The 14,342-nt window shown below is 39.1% G+C and overlaps 1 protein-coding gene across 7 annotated transcripts in view; it reads right to left on the bottom strand.

Annotated features, from left to right (window-relative positions):
- The window catches only part of tns1b (tensin 1b), a 229,245-nt gene that overhangs the window by 200,221 nt on the left and 14,682 nt on the right, over positions 1 to 14,342 (bottom strand). Inside the window, exon 1 of one of the 7 annotated variants that reach the window (XM_049594658.1) lies at positions 1,223 to 1,368. The exons of the other annotated variants lie outside the window; for them this stretch is intronic. Coding sequence (XP_049450615.1) covers positions 1,223 to 1,237 — 15 coding nt within the window. The 5' untranslated portion in view covers positions 1,238 to 1,368. Of the gene's footprint in view, positions 1 to 1,222; positions 1,369 to 14,342 lie in introns of those variants that run through there. 7 annotated transcript variants of the gene reach the window in all.

The following is a 14,342-nucleotide window of genomic DNA, read 5'->3' as shown; positions in this document are numbered from 1 at the left end:
GAATATTCTGCTCACTATAACATCATCATGGCTTGCCAGTTTACTGATGAGTTATATATTAGGTTTATGATTTTAAAAGCATATTTCAGCACAGTAACTTGTATATTTTGGGTCCTCTAATGTGACCACTGATGCTGCTAAATTTATTACCATTTGTCTGCTCATTCTAACAGCAGGGCTTGAAGGACTTTTTATTCTCTGATAACATTTGTATGAATTAAATGCCCCCACACATGGAGCCTAACAAGGTGCCTTATATGGACATTTTTGGGGCAATGATTATGCTAATGATAAAATCTTATGAACATCCACCACATGAGCAGATGGCCCTCATCAGGCCGAAATAAGCAATTCATTATATATTTGATTATGGATAATGGATTTCCTAACTCAAGAAAGTCAATTTCAAAGCTCTGCAAATAGCACCAATTCTAATGAATTTCATAGCAAACCTGGTTTCTCTCCTCCTTCTTTCAATTAGCAATGAGCAAAATACAAAACATTAACATCAGCTTCCTGTCATATTTAGTGAACTGCGGCAGATAGTTAATTAACATTAATTTTAAAAGTAAGACCCTTAAAAAACATTCTACCATTGCAAATAGACTGCGTGTTTGTCAATCAGTAAGACCAACAGTGTGGCGCCTCTTCTCTAGACAAATGAGCTCGATGATCACATCGTATCAATATAAGGATAATCATATTATATCAATATTTTTAGCTTCTCTACTTAATAGTCTTGCATTGGAGCCTCCAGTGTTTGAAGCAAGTAGGCCTTAGAACATGTAACTAACATGTAATATTGCCAAACAAAGCTTGCGTGTTTCTGCCTTTTCAGCCAACAAAAATGTTATAAAACATCTTTGATTTTTAGCATTTATAACATTAACTACTTGCAAATATTGAAAGTTACACAAATTCAGATTCAATAACAGTTGGGAATTTATTGCTGTATTTAGATTAGATAGATCGGATTTGACCTGTCTACATGTTGGTTACCGTAGCTCCCTAAAAGCTATGGTGTCCTCGGAATGGTTGGAAAAAAAATCAAGTCTATTATGTTTAAGTAAAGTTACGTTAGTGGCCTAAAACAAGTAAAACCACCAATAAAGTCCTTCAACTCATCCTCAACATTTTGTGTGCTGGGGATGGACTGACCTTGAGATGAGAGTGAATCCCTGACCACCCACAGTTAAAAATGACTTGTTCCAACAGTACTCACCAGCCAGAGGGACATCGCAGAGTTTTCTTTGAAGACACCTGGCGCAGTAATTCCCTTTTACAGAGCCACAGCTTCCCTGTACACTGAACAAGCTTTTGTTGGATTAAATAGACTATGTTATTGTCCCTCAAAGTTGGATGCACTGACCAAAGAGAGCCCAGCAGTCTGGCCCTTATCCTGACATACTTCCTGAGCTGCATTGTTAGCAAGGGGAGAGGAAACACACACACACATACACACACACACTATGGAAAACCAGTGTCAGAAGATCATAACATGGAAAGTGAGAATACCAGGAGCTGTTGTTAGGTCTCTGAGATTTTTTGTTTCTTGTACTTTTGCCAAGGTCAGTGTTATAGTCATAGACAGAGTGGACCTGTTTTTTGAGATGTTCCGATACTATTGTTTCCTTTCCAATAACAGTTCCAATACCTAAACTTGGTATTGGCCAAAACCAAGTACCACTCTGATGCTGTTGTGTTAAAAATCAGCACTGTTAAGTGCTATTTATGGAGTTAGCACCATTAGCTACTAGCCACCTGCAAAGTCACCTCAATGTTGAGAACTGTGTTTCTAACAGCTCATTTGCCCTGAATTTCCCACAGGGACCCTTTAAGTAAAAATATAGCTGCAATGACCTTTAATATTTGAAGGCTGTGAAGGATCAAGACCTTTGAGGTTTTACGACACTTGCATTAAAGATAACCAACACGTTTTATAAGGATCTGACAGGTGCTCCCTAATTTAGGTCCAAATCTCTAGCGAACAACGTCTTCTGTGGCACTACTGTCACTTGCTACTGGTAACTTGCAGAAACATTGTAAGGACATATGCAAAGGCTTAGTTAAAAATATCCAGTGAGCTTGGTTATATTTAGACAAACTGTCATTGATTTATGGCCAAATAATGCAGCACTGGCGGCACTCCAAAACAATTTTACACACATGGTTCAACAATGTCATTTAACATATCCTGCAAGTTTTGTAATGATCAAATAACAGTTTATGATTTATAGTCTGCTTTGGGTTATACCACACCCATTTCTTGCATTTATGGAGCCCCCTAGAGCAAGTTTTGTGATGATTGGCTCAATAGTTATGGAGTTAGCTCTAGCCTCACGTCACCAGGCTCTTCACTTTATTCACTCTGAATTTTGTCTCGATTCTGGTTCCGGTCTAGAGCGGATGCAGAATTCACTAAATTCATCAAAGTAGAAGTGTTCACCAAAGTAAAACTTTAAATTCTGGCGCACCATCAATTTGGGGTGATGAGGGGCGTAAGAAAATCGATTAACTTAATGGCTTGGGCCTTTTCTTGTAAATTATATTCTTCTTTAAAAGTTTCACCATATTTTTATTAGCTTGGTGCTTTTATTTTGACAGAAAAGTGCATCCATCGAATTCCAGATCCTGTCTCACTCACCCTGGTTCTGGTTCCTTACCAAAACGGCCACTAAGAGCCCCAGACTAAGTTAGCTCTATTTATGTGCTTAGCCACGCCACCTCTAAAGTTCATTGGTCAGTGACTTCAAACAGAATGAGATATCGACAAGCTTTTAGTAACTTATAATAAGTGTTATCCAATGATGATCCACAGAAAATTTAGTACAAATCAGACCTACAGCTTAGGAGGAGATGTTTTTAAATTACAACGAAAAATTTAGCCAAGTGGGCCTTATGGTTCTTATGTTTTTTTTGTAGAACACTGTAAACTGGACTTGTGTGTCAAATTCCAAGTCAGTTGAACTTACAGTGTGAGCAGCTTGGCCTTTCCAACATTGACTTTTGGGCCTTAATGATAGCATCCTCATCTGGCTGACTGGCATCATATTTGTTGAGGAGAATTTGCACACAACTTCCAATCACTGGTGAAAATGTCATGTGTCTACCATGTACCATATCACAGGAATTTGCGAAAACTTTACCAAAGAATAAATAAATAAACACATTTACACAAAAACAATAGGGTTTTGGGCTTGAACCCCTAATGTTTAAAGAATAAAATTCACTGGCTCTAGCTCAGTACTGTGTTTGTTTTTTACATTTTCCCTACTACAAAAAGTAGAAAACTGCTTGAGGCAAATGAATTACACTTAAGGTGCTGCAGCTGAGGTGAGAGGTCACCCATGTGCAACGGTCCCCCTAACCAAGTAACTCCCGACTAAAGCGGCCTCTGCACTGTTGTTTTTTGTTTGTTTTGTTTTGGGGGTTTTTCATAGACCCTTAATGGAAACCACCTCAGACCTGACAGATTCATTGCAACTCGTCCATGAGCAAGGAGGGGACTGTGAAAGCAGAGCACGCAGGGTAACAGGAGTAGTATCTGACATTAACATTCTTCCAGTTTACTCTTCTCCTCTCGACACGACTTTTACAAGGTTTTGAAGGAAGAGGCGATGTTTACTTTGCTGGAGACATAGAGACGGCCTGCTCGCCTCAGAGGAGGGCATATTAGCAAAACACACACACACACACACACACACACACACACTGAAAGTACACTGATCCAAGAGGCATAATTCAATCGTACCACACATGCTCATCATTAACGAAGTACAGAAATCCATGAGTCATGTCTTGTCACATGAAACCATTTGCATTTGTGCAGTCTGTATTGAACCAATGTATCAAAGTTCTATCATTTGTCTATATGTACATGTATGTCAGTATGTATGCATGCATAACTGCATAATGTCAGTAAACAACTAGAAACAAATAAGAGAATCCCATTGTTAGCTGTTACAAGCAAGCTCAGAACGTGTTTCTGTCCATGCATGTGTATTCAGAGGGATCCTAACTGTGTCTGTATTGTAAACACTGTGAAGCCCTGAGCCCAAACCATATAGGGTTCATTCCTTCTAAAGCCCTTCCAAACCCCCCTCAGCTGGATCAAAGTGTGCGTTGTGTGCTTAGGTTTTAACATGGGGGGTTTTACTTTCTGGCCGATTGTTATCGCTCCTCAGAGTGCTAAGCCATGAGTGAGGCCCCGGTGAATGCTGCTGCCAAAGGAGTGTCTGAAATGTCTGTGTGTTGTGTGAGCACTCCTCCCTGCCATGTGTGCTGGGGATAAAGCAAAGGCATGGGTTGAAATTGGAAGCGCATGTTGCATGACCTCACACTTGTCATTTGTGATTAAACCACACGAACATCACATTACAGCAAGTCGTTTCTTTACTACAGATAACTGTTGCAGGCTTACTGCGCCGACAAATCACAATCCTGACTGCCCCCTGCTGGTCTCTTTTCTCCACAAACATCAAATGTCAGAATCATTTAAGAAGGACCAAACTATATGGCTTCCTCTTAGTGGTGGAAATTCAACATGCAGATAACCTGGTAAGTGTTAAGGAGCTACTTCTTTTGAGGTTAAAGCCAGTGGCTAGGCTGCAAACATGGCAATGATGCCTCAGATAACTCTGTGGGACTCTTCTCCACACAGGAAAGCAACCAATGAGCTCACAAAATCCCTTAAACAATTATTTAGCTGCACACCGAGTGAGTTCAACCATCTCTCAGAGGATTTCCAGGAAAAATCAGCAGCATTCAAGGCAGATTAGAACATCCGTTGGGAGTGTATAATGTCTATACATTCCACATGTGCAAGAAATGATGTAGTATGTGGAATGATGCTGGCAGAATATCAAGGATGATAGGCAAATTTTTAATCCCTAAAGATTTATGATATATGTCTTTACAATCCTGGGGTGATGACTAATAAAGAATTTGGTAAGACACGAAAGAGTGCAAAAACAGCTTTGAACAACTGTATGAAAGCTCAGTTCATCACATTTAAGGGTTTGTTTTTTTAAATCAGACATGCTCATTTTTGAGGGAGTAGAAATCTCTGTGCATCCATTTGCTTTTTGCCACTAATCCAGGTTTGATTATAGTTGGCAGCAAATGAAACAAAGCAGCCCATATATAGTATCTCCACTGACAAATCCTAAACCCCTTCCTGGACAATCTGGAGAAGCTCCAAGGCCAGATGACTTCTGCTGTCCTGCATTTTCCCTAAGATCCACTCCCAGTTGGACTTCTACTTCTATGGTGAATTTTTGGGGGGCATCCTGAGGCCCATTTGACAAAAACAATTTGTGAGAATTGTTTACATATAGATGGCAGTGGTGGCAATTCACAAGTGATAGTCACAACCTGCAAAAAAAATCATAGAGGGCTCTCACCCATGTTCTCACATGGGTCACAAGTGAGGAAGTTATCTCATGTTGCAAACTGTATGTTGCAGATTTGGTGAAACAGACGCCTGATCAGATGCACAAAACCACCTCACCCTTCAGGTTCAGCTCTCTCTTTACTACTGTAGTTCAGTCAGAGACACTAAAGTCACAAAATTGATCATTTATTGCAATCATGGTCATGCAGTTAGTTTTGGCAGAAAATCCCCTTTGAGGAAGCTCCCACAGAATCTGAGCAGCAATGACGAATCTGGGATTTGAATTTATGGTTAAGGATGAAATTAGATTTAAAGTAACAATCTCGAAGATTTTCATGTAAATACATGTCTGTTAATTCACTATGCATCGCCAAAAGAGGCAACACTGTCATAATTGAGGCTATGGTGCGATGATTAAAGTATTGCAATATTTATATACTTGCAGTATGAGCGGGTGTCAAGACTGAAAATTTGTGGAGAAAATGCTGTATTAAATTACTGCTAATGCAAACCAAACACTTCCCATTGCTGCAGCTTCAGTGAGCTTAACACCATGGATGTAGCCTATAACAAGAATTTGATACAGCATTGGACACAGGGCCCCACTCCTTCCTGTCAAAGTTGATCAGTATCGCATGAAGCCAAAAAAGCTTGATTTCCACCTTATGAAATTACCTGGATCTTAGGCATCATTTGGTCCATCGAGCAAAGTCAAGCGGTAAACAGACTTCTCTTACGCAATGTGAGTCCATGGGAAGAAAATTTTTTGGGCCAAATGGCATCATGTGACGGTCCTGGATATTGTAATCCCATGTTTGGTCACTATGTAAAATAGACGCTGTTACTGGGGGTTTGCTTAGCACTTAGTGAGTTCATCAAGTATGTTTCTACAAAACAAGACAATGGTCATTTTCAGTATTTGCTGACAGTCAGTCAACTTGAAATATTGCAGGGAGGAATGGAACAGTCAGGAGCAGCCACAGTGAGCTGTAGGCATCAGGCTGCACAACTCCAACTTAGTGAGGTAATCAACTACTTTCACTGTGCCCCGCTGTCCGCAGACTACTGTCATGTGCAATATAAAATCAGATCATGGTTGCTCACAGAATGACAGAAAAAAGCCTGTTATTGCGTAAATGCTTAATTAAAACAACAAAGGTTTGTACTGCTGCCCCCATAACTCTATAACCTGTAGTATAAAACCGCATTTAGCACCAGTAACTACAGGTGTTGTGAAGATTTCAGTCCTTTCTAGCCCCTTTAAGTTTATGCTAGGATTAAAGTTTGGACTTAAAGATTGTACAGAAGAGGGTCAAGACAAGGGTTTATGGGTGCAAGGGAGCAGGTAGGGTCTTCACAAATATAGTAATACAATAGTGTGTGTGTGTGTGTGTGTGTGTGTGTGTGTGTGTGTGTGTGTGTGTGTGTGTGTGTCTGTGTGTGGTGACACCCTGCCTGTCAGCTTCAGACAAGATACACCCGCTAAACACGGAGCTGAATTCCTTCACAGCACCAACTGTAACCCATGGCGATGGTGAGCCTGCCCAGTAGCCGGGCATTATGCAAATGTAAATCACGCTTGACTAGCCACAAGACTGTGTGTGTGTCCATCGCATGGCTTCACATTTCACCCAAACTTTATTGGTGCCAGTGGCCTTTTGTCTGTTTTAATTGAATTAACTTCTCAGAAACGGACCTTGTGGCAGGAGAGCGATGGGACATTACACAGCCATCACCTCGGCATGGGAGCTTTTACTAGTGTTTACATTGGAATCACTCAGTGCTTTAGAAGAAAAGAGGCTTCTTTTTTAAGAACATTTTATAACTTGGTAAGATTTCCTTTTAAGGAGCTACATTTCTCTGAACATAATGTTTGGGCAAATAAACAATCACCAGTGAAAGACCCGTGTCACTTTTCTGTCATTCGATGTCATGTTTTAGCCCCCTGTGAAAATGCTTACAATAAAGCTTCAGTGCTTCACTTTAACATCTTAATAATGGCTGTGCTTCCTCCTCGTGCCAGTCACGTTAAATAGTTAAAATAATTCCAGTCTATAGAAATAGGTATTGTTAAAGGGCCTGAAAACCTTTTTTTCTCAATCATCCTTTTAACATTCACTATGTGGGCCTATGAACACAACATTTTCTGCCAAAGTTGGAACCATTTTAGTTATTTCTAGAGACTGAGCTCTTCTCACTGGTTTGGTTTGTGGGGTTCAGTTGACAAAAGGTGATGTCACATATTTCTGTGCACCAATCAGAGTTCAGCAGTATTTAAATAAAAATGTATTGACATATGCTGTGTTGTTTCCTGATGCCATTGGAAAGGTGTCTTGATAACAATGGTACAGGAATGCATCGATCGACCTCTCAAATAAGATGCCAATGTTTTTCCATAGTGTCACATCATTTTTGCACAGGCTAAAAGCAGGGCTCGAGACTAACATCGTCCCAGGGATGAACACAGATCTTCCCTAGGCCGCCTTAAGGATAAAAGAATGAAGTAAATTTACTACAGACGTGTCAGGGGATGCAACTTTTTGTTTCAATGATAATGCTGTGAACAACAAATCCGTATTGAAATCGTCAGGAGGAGAGCTAGTTAGCTGTTAGCAGTTAGCAGCTGCTGACCAGAACTAACAGCTCACAGAGGTTGCGCTGAGTTAATTATGATGTGCTCAAGCTCTATTCAGTAAAAATGAGCATTAGGTGAATTATTAATTATCACAGAATCATGATGTGTTCAAATGTAATCTTGTAAAATGTATTTTTTGTTAAGAAATAGTTTGAAGGAGAATTTGGTGATGTTTTCACAGCATTATAAAAACTGACCTTGACGTTAACATTTTTCATATCCTAAAAGGCTTGCGAAGTAGTTATTATTCCAAAAGGTGTTCTTCACTTGCAAGGTTACATTAAATATTTTCATGAATTTGTATGATTGGAATGATGTTTTCTTAATTTCCCTGGCACAAAAAGCGGGGAAAACAACAACAAAAACAAAGTTAAAGAATAAATAAAAAAATCAATATTGGTATTGGCCAAGAATTTCACAATAGGTGCACCCCTACTACAGCTAGGCCTACTATTAATTTAACACTTAAAGATATATTGTATCAATTGTAATGCTTTTTATATCCATGGGTGTTTGTTAGCAATTATGTGAGTAAATCACAGCTTAAAAGGCATAGAAAGTCCATGGCAATGTCCCCATCTGCTGGTATAAACGCACAGCATCATTAAAATCATACTATACTGTAAGTAGTCCTGAACTGCTTTGAAGTGCCTGGTGTATGTTAGAAAAAACATCTTCAGATAAAATACAGCCCTCTGCTATTGTTTTGGCTACAAGCAGCAGTTTGAAAGAAGGAATGTGTTCACTGTATTTTGGTTGTCTTCTTTTCATGTTCCCAATCAAAATGCAGAGACCAACCCAGACATTGAGCAAACAGTGTCACATGGTTTTCCCCAGCAGATAAAAGAGTCGTGGAAATGCAAATGTTTGCCCAGTGTCTGAGATAATGTGAAGCTAAGTTTCCATCATCTTGATGTGTTTGATTTACAGACTTACAGACTTGAACAGACTTTAAGAGTGACGGTGCCTAGATTATGGCAGGTGTTTTAGATAGATGTGTACCAAATAGCATTTGAAAAAAAATGTTGGCTCTAAGGTGAGCCTACATGAAGTATCAGAAGTGTGGGATTTACTGTTTTGGGACAGAAAGTTCTCAACTTGATCTTCAACTACTTGAAACATTTCAGTGTTGTTGCGAATGCAGGAAAAACTACAGTCAGCCTTTTGTCACATTGGGTGTAATTATACTCAGACTACAGTATCACAGTTTTATTTGTTTATTCGTCGAATACTGGCACTTGGGCAGTGACTTCTGGTGTCAGACACAGACGAAAAAAGCCGTCCTTTAATGCCGGCATGATGTTGTGTGACAGCGCCCAGTGGCGTCAGGGAGAAAACAATGTATGTTAAGGGGGCAAAGAGTCAGAGAGGGACGGGAAGGGTGGTGGATGGGTCAAACAACCAACAACCTTCACCTGGGAGACTGGTGCTTACTTCCTGTGTGATTGTAAAGCCATACCCTGTTCATTTTTCCTAAACCCAACCTCGTGCATGTATTGGCTAAATATAACTCGGTGCATTTGTTGTTGATGAAAAAGAAAAACGTCAAATTTGCAGTGTTGTACTGACGTAGTTCATTTATTGTGTAAGAGACTGTGTGCAAATTGTACATTTCCTGTGAAAACTACAGTGTATTTTTAAAACAGACCACATTTAACAGGCTGAAGTTAACACGGTGTCCCAGAACGTCAACAATAGGGATGTTCCTGGCAACTAATTTCCTTGTCAACTAAATGAAAAATTTAATTAAGACTAGTTGACTAGTCTAAAAAAAGGAAAACACTCAGAAAACAGGCAAAATTTTGCACAATTTATTGTAAAGTATTTGAAACATTGTCCCAAAAATATTGTGCGCATTAAGAGCCCTTTGAAGCCTTTATTCACAATCTTCAACAACCATGTCGGATTTTAAATGCTGCTTAAGTATGAGACACTTTGCACTGTGCGGTATGAATGTGAACATGACAGCAACTCAGTCAAAAGTTAACCACTACAATAACATCTAAAATAAATAAATTGCCTCTGAAATGTGGGGCATATTGAGCCTTGCAGATTATCTGGCAAAAATGATAGCAATGCACTTTAAAGTTCATAAAACAAGATCTAATTTATAATTAAATTTCAGCTGAAATAAGAGGCCTTTTGCGCCATGCAGTATGAATGTAAACCCTGCTCATTATCTGCCAACCTTCACTTAAAATTAACAAATAAAATAAACTCTCAGCAAAGATAAATTGCCACTGAATTAATTTTCTAGATTAAAGTACGATCAAATTGTGGTTTTGCAAGAGGTCATCTCTCCAATTTCCCACCGTGCTGTTTTAAAACTCAGTCTACTTGAGCATTATCGCATCTGACGGCTCCGTAGCCCCCACTAGTGGCGAGCGGCTGCATGAGTTAAGCGGCCTTGTACATGAATAAAACACTAATTGGTTTAACCGACTAATATTTCTGGTGCCGACTAGCGAGGGGTGGACATTTAATCATTTAGACGGCTAATCGCGCACATCCCTAGTCAACAACAGACCCACCAAGGGTACCTTGCACGTTGTATGTCAGTGTGGAAAGGCCATGACCAAACCTTGATATGTGATTAGGTCAGAGTGAGAATGTGTTGCAACAGACCACCATAGATGGAAAAAGGTGGAGAGAAGTAAAACTGCTGTAAAACTCTGACTTAATTTAAAGAATCTTTAAAAATGCTGTTAGACCCACCTTTGGGAAAAAATTGTTTTAAGGCCCACAAGTCGTTCATGACCTGAATGATGACTGTAACATCACATAACAGCACATCATCGATGGGTGTCCAGCCCAATTTACAATGCTATGTCATTTAAAACAAGGAAAAGGTTGAAAATTTAATGAATTGCCGTCCCTCACTTGTCACACTATGCTCCATTGTTGAGCCGTTCAATATAAAATATAATAAGGTGTTAAGACAAAAATCTTAGTACTTGTTCTACCATTGAACAAAAATTGATGGGAATGTTTTGCTACAATGCAGTAAAACTTTGACTAATTGCATCTATAACAAGATGTAGTAGAGCACATGGATGACTTGTGAGGAAGCAATAATGCCTGAAAAGATGTTTCCACTAAAAAACTATTAATCAAACCTCTTTATTGCAATTACAAAATATACAAAAACAATTCAAGACTTTCTTGACAGCTAACATTCTTTCTGGGTCGTGTGAATGAGTGCCTTGACCCTCAGTTTGACAATTATGTAGTCTCCTGTAATCTCAGAGTCTAAAGTCAAAAATGCAGATGGCAGGTGTTAAAGGATTGGCTGCAGTAGATCTTAGTGGTAATATAAGACACAATCGCACAAAATGACCAAGCAATCCCAGGAATGTGCCACAAACGTGAAAGTGCAGAGAAAGGAATGTTGTCCAGTGAAGTGATAAGTAGTGTTGCATTGGAGAGAGCTGCTAACTGATAATGCAGCCATTAAAGTGGCTTGATAGCTTTCATCTAACAATGGTTAAAGGCACTTCATCTTAGAACAGACTGTTAAATTCATTACTGTTATCTCTAACAAGAAGAGCCCAACCTTTCAGGACAGATAACAAGTATAACAGTAAAACACTGTGATTATGTTTTCATTCAGTCATCAGTACTTGGATTAAATATAACTTACAAAACACATATTCTGCCTAAATAAAAGAGCTGTATGTCTTTAAACATAACTTTATATAGTAACCATTTTCTGCATTAGACTTCCTCATCACGTGTAACTAGATGTTCATCAACTAAGAATCTGCGCACATTTCATGATAAACACTTTCCTTAAATAGGTGACTGCTGTGCAATACAGGTCAAGTTGGAGTCACAGCTGCCACTTCACAACAGTGATATGAGATTTCTGTTACTACAGTAACTTGTTATGTTACCATGAATCAGTCTAGCTCTCCTGTTTGGTTGAGAGCTTGCAGACCCAAGGAAATATTAGCCTCAAACCTGAGTTGCTACACAGTTATTAACAGCCATTGACAACACAATACAATGATGTGGAGGTATTCAGGCTATTTTCAGAGTCATGCCATGAAGGCTTGCCAAGGCAGACAGGCATGCAGAATGCAAAGAAGTAGCAGATTATGTTCTCAGAACTTCTATGACAAATGTAATGTAAAAAAAAAAAATGAAGTGGGCTTAAGGGGTAAAACCCCTCAATTTAGGTAATCCAATATGCTATTCTTGCAGTCTGGGAAAGTCCATGTAGAACCTAGGAAACTAGGTCTGTGTTAAGGCGAAAGGCTTTTATGCTGGATGCCCTATTGTGTGGTTATTTAATCCTACTTGCTGTGTCTTGCAAGTGTTTAGGATGAGAATGTTACATACTAGGGATGTAACGATTACCGATATTATGGTAAATTTCGGTTAATTTATACATGGTAAGAATTACCGCTTATGTTTAAATTAATTGCATTATCACGGTGGATTATCAGGATATGTAATAACAGCCTCATTCAAGTTTCGTGATGCAGGCGCTAGGTGAATGCGTAGCATGTGTAAACACAAAGAATGAAAACATGGCGGAAGGTAGTGATAGCGGCATGCAGGACATTTTCCCCCCAACTAAACGAGTCTGAGTTCTGGGTATACTTTGGGTTTCTGAAGAATGCCGAGGGACAGCTGGTGGAGGACAACTATCCTGTGTGCAGAACATGCAGAAAGAAAGTTGCTGCAAAGGGTAGCAACACTACAAATCTGCTGGCTCATCTCCGTGACCATCATCCACAGCTTTACAGCCAATGCAAGTTATGCTATGCAAACGTCAGTTATTGTGTGAGGGACTTCAGTTTTACTGCGATTGTCATAATTTGTAACTCTCGACGTATACGAGACATTTGAGCTGTATCTGTCCTCCTAAACGGCGACTAGGTTTTCTGTTTTCGTTTAAGACACTTAGGAGGATACCTGCTGAGTAGCTAATAGCCGTATTAGCAGCTATGTTGCTAAGTGTTTCAAAACGGAGCTGTAAACACTGAGCGGAGCCGACAGAATATAAACCGACATAACGTAACGCTAATTGAGATCAACTATGATTGAATCACTATGATTATGGTTATTGTATGGCGAGCTAGAATCGATACAGACGGCCAGTTATGCTTTCTCAACATAAGCTCAAGGAAACAACATAAAATGCTGCCATGTTAACCTTTGACCGAGAGCCTTAATGGGGGCTCTCGGTTTTATAAGGTCGATTAAATTCACTGCTCATAGTCTTGACCTAACACACACACACACACACACACACACGAGAACATGCACTCCTTTTCTCATACAGTCACTGACTCCTCTGACTCACATGCACACTTCTAATGACCATTGCCCTTAGGGTTTGTTTGGTTTCTCCTGCACATTTGTGATATCTATTCTATATATTGTATGTTTTTTGTTCTACTCTTGCATTGTTTTGTTTAACATATATTTTTCCTCTCGTGCTATATAAATTGTTTACATATTTTGCTGACTGTTAAGATGCACCAGACAAATAAGCTTTGTTCCTGTAATTTGTTTACATATTTTGTTCATTTAAAATAAAATTTTCTGTTGCTGTGCCAATCCCTTGCCCGTTTAATGTGAAAGTTTCATTTTAATATAAGATTTTGGTTGTTAACACTTTGGTATGATAAGGAAGTTACAAGATTTAGTGAAGTTATTTCAATATATCTATTTTTTTTGACATTTTACAGCGCTTGAAAAAATATTGCGATATTATCGTTTACCGTGATAATTTGGTCACTATAATCGGGATATCAAATTTTCCATATCGTTACATCCCTATTACATACAGCTGCCTATGTCCTATGCACATACACAGCTGTACAAAGTAAAAACAGATATACTCATAAACCACTGATAAACCAACATATATTGCTGATATTTCATATTGATATGTATGTCAACAGAAAAGCAGCAAGAAATTATATTGTTTGTTCATAAAAAGACAGTGACAAGTTCATTTTCTAACTGTAAAATGTCCCACTAAGTGCAGATCCTGGTCACAGTTCTTAAACTAGAATTACCGCCTTGTAGTTGTATGCCTCCATGAACTACTGAAACTGCAGTTACTGCAAATCTGAGGAAATTCCCTCAAGGTATTCTTGAGATATCACATCCATGCAAATTGAACAGACACAAGGTTACAGTGACCTTTGATCACTAAAATCTATTCAGTTCATCCTAAAGTCCAAGTGGTCATTTGTGCCAAATTTGAGGAAATCCCCTGAGGGCATTCTTGAGATATTGCCTTTACAAAAATGCAACAGATGGACAGACAACCAGAAAACATAATCACCCTGGCCACAG

The sequence above is a fragment of the Epinephelus fuscoguttatus genome, linkage group LG13 (assembly GCF_011397635.1).
Source record: "Epinephelus fuscoguttatus linkage group LG13, E.fuscoguttatus.final_Chr_v1".
Lineage (NCBI taxonomy): Eukaryota > Metazoa > Chordata > Actinopteri > Perciformes > Serranidae > Epinephelus > Epinephelus fuscoguttatus.
This window is presented reverse-complemented; position numbering and strand designations above follow the sequence as displayed.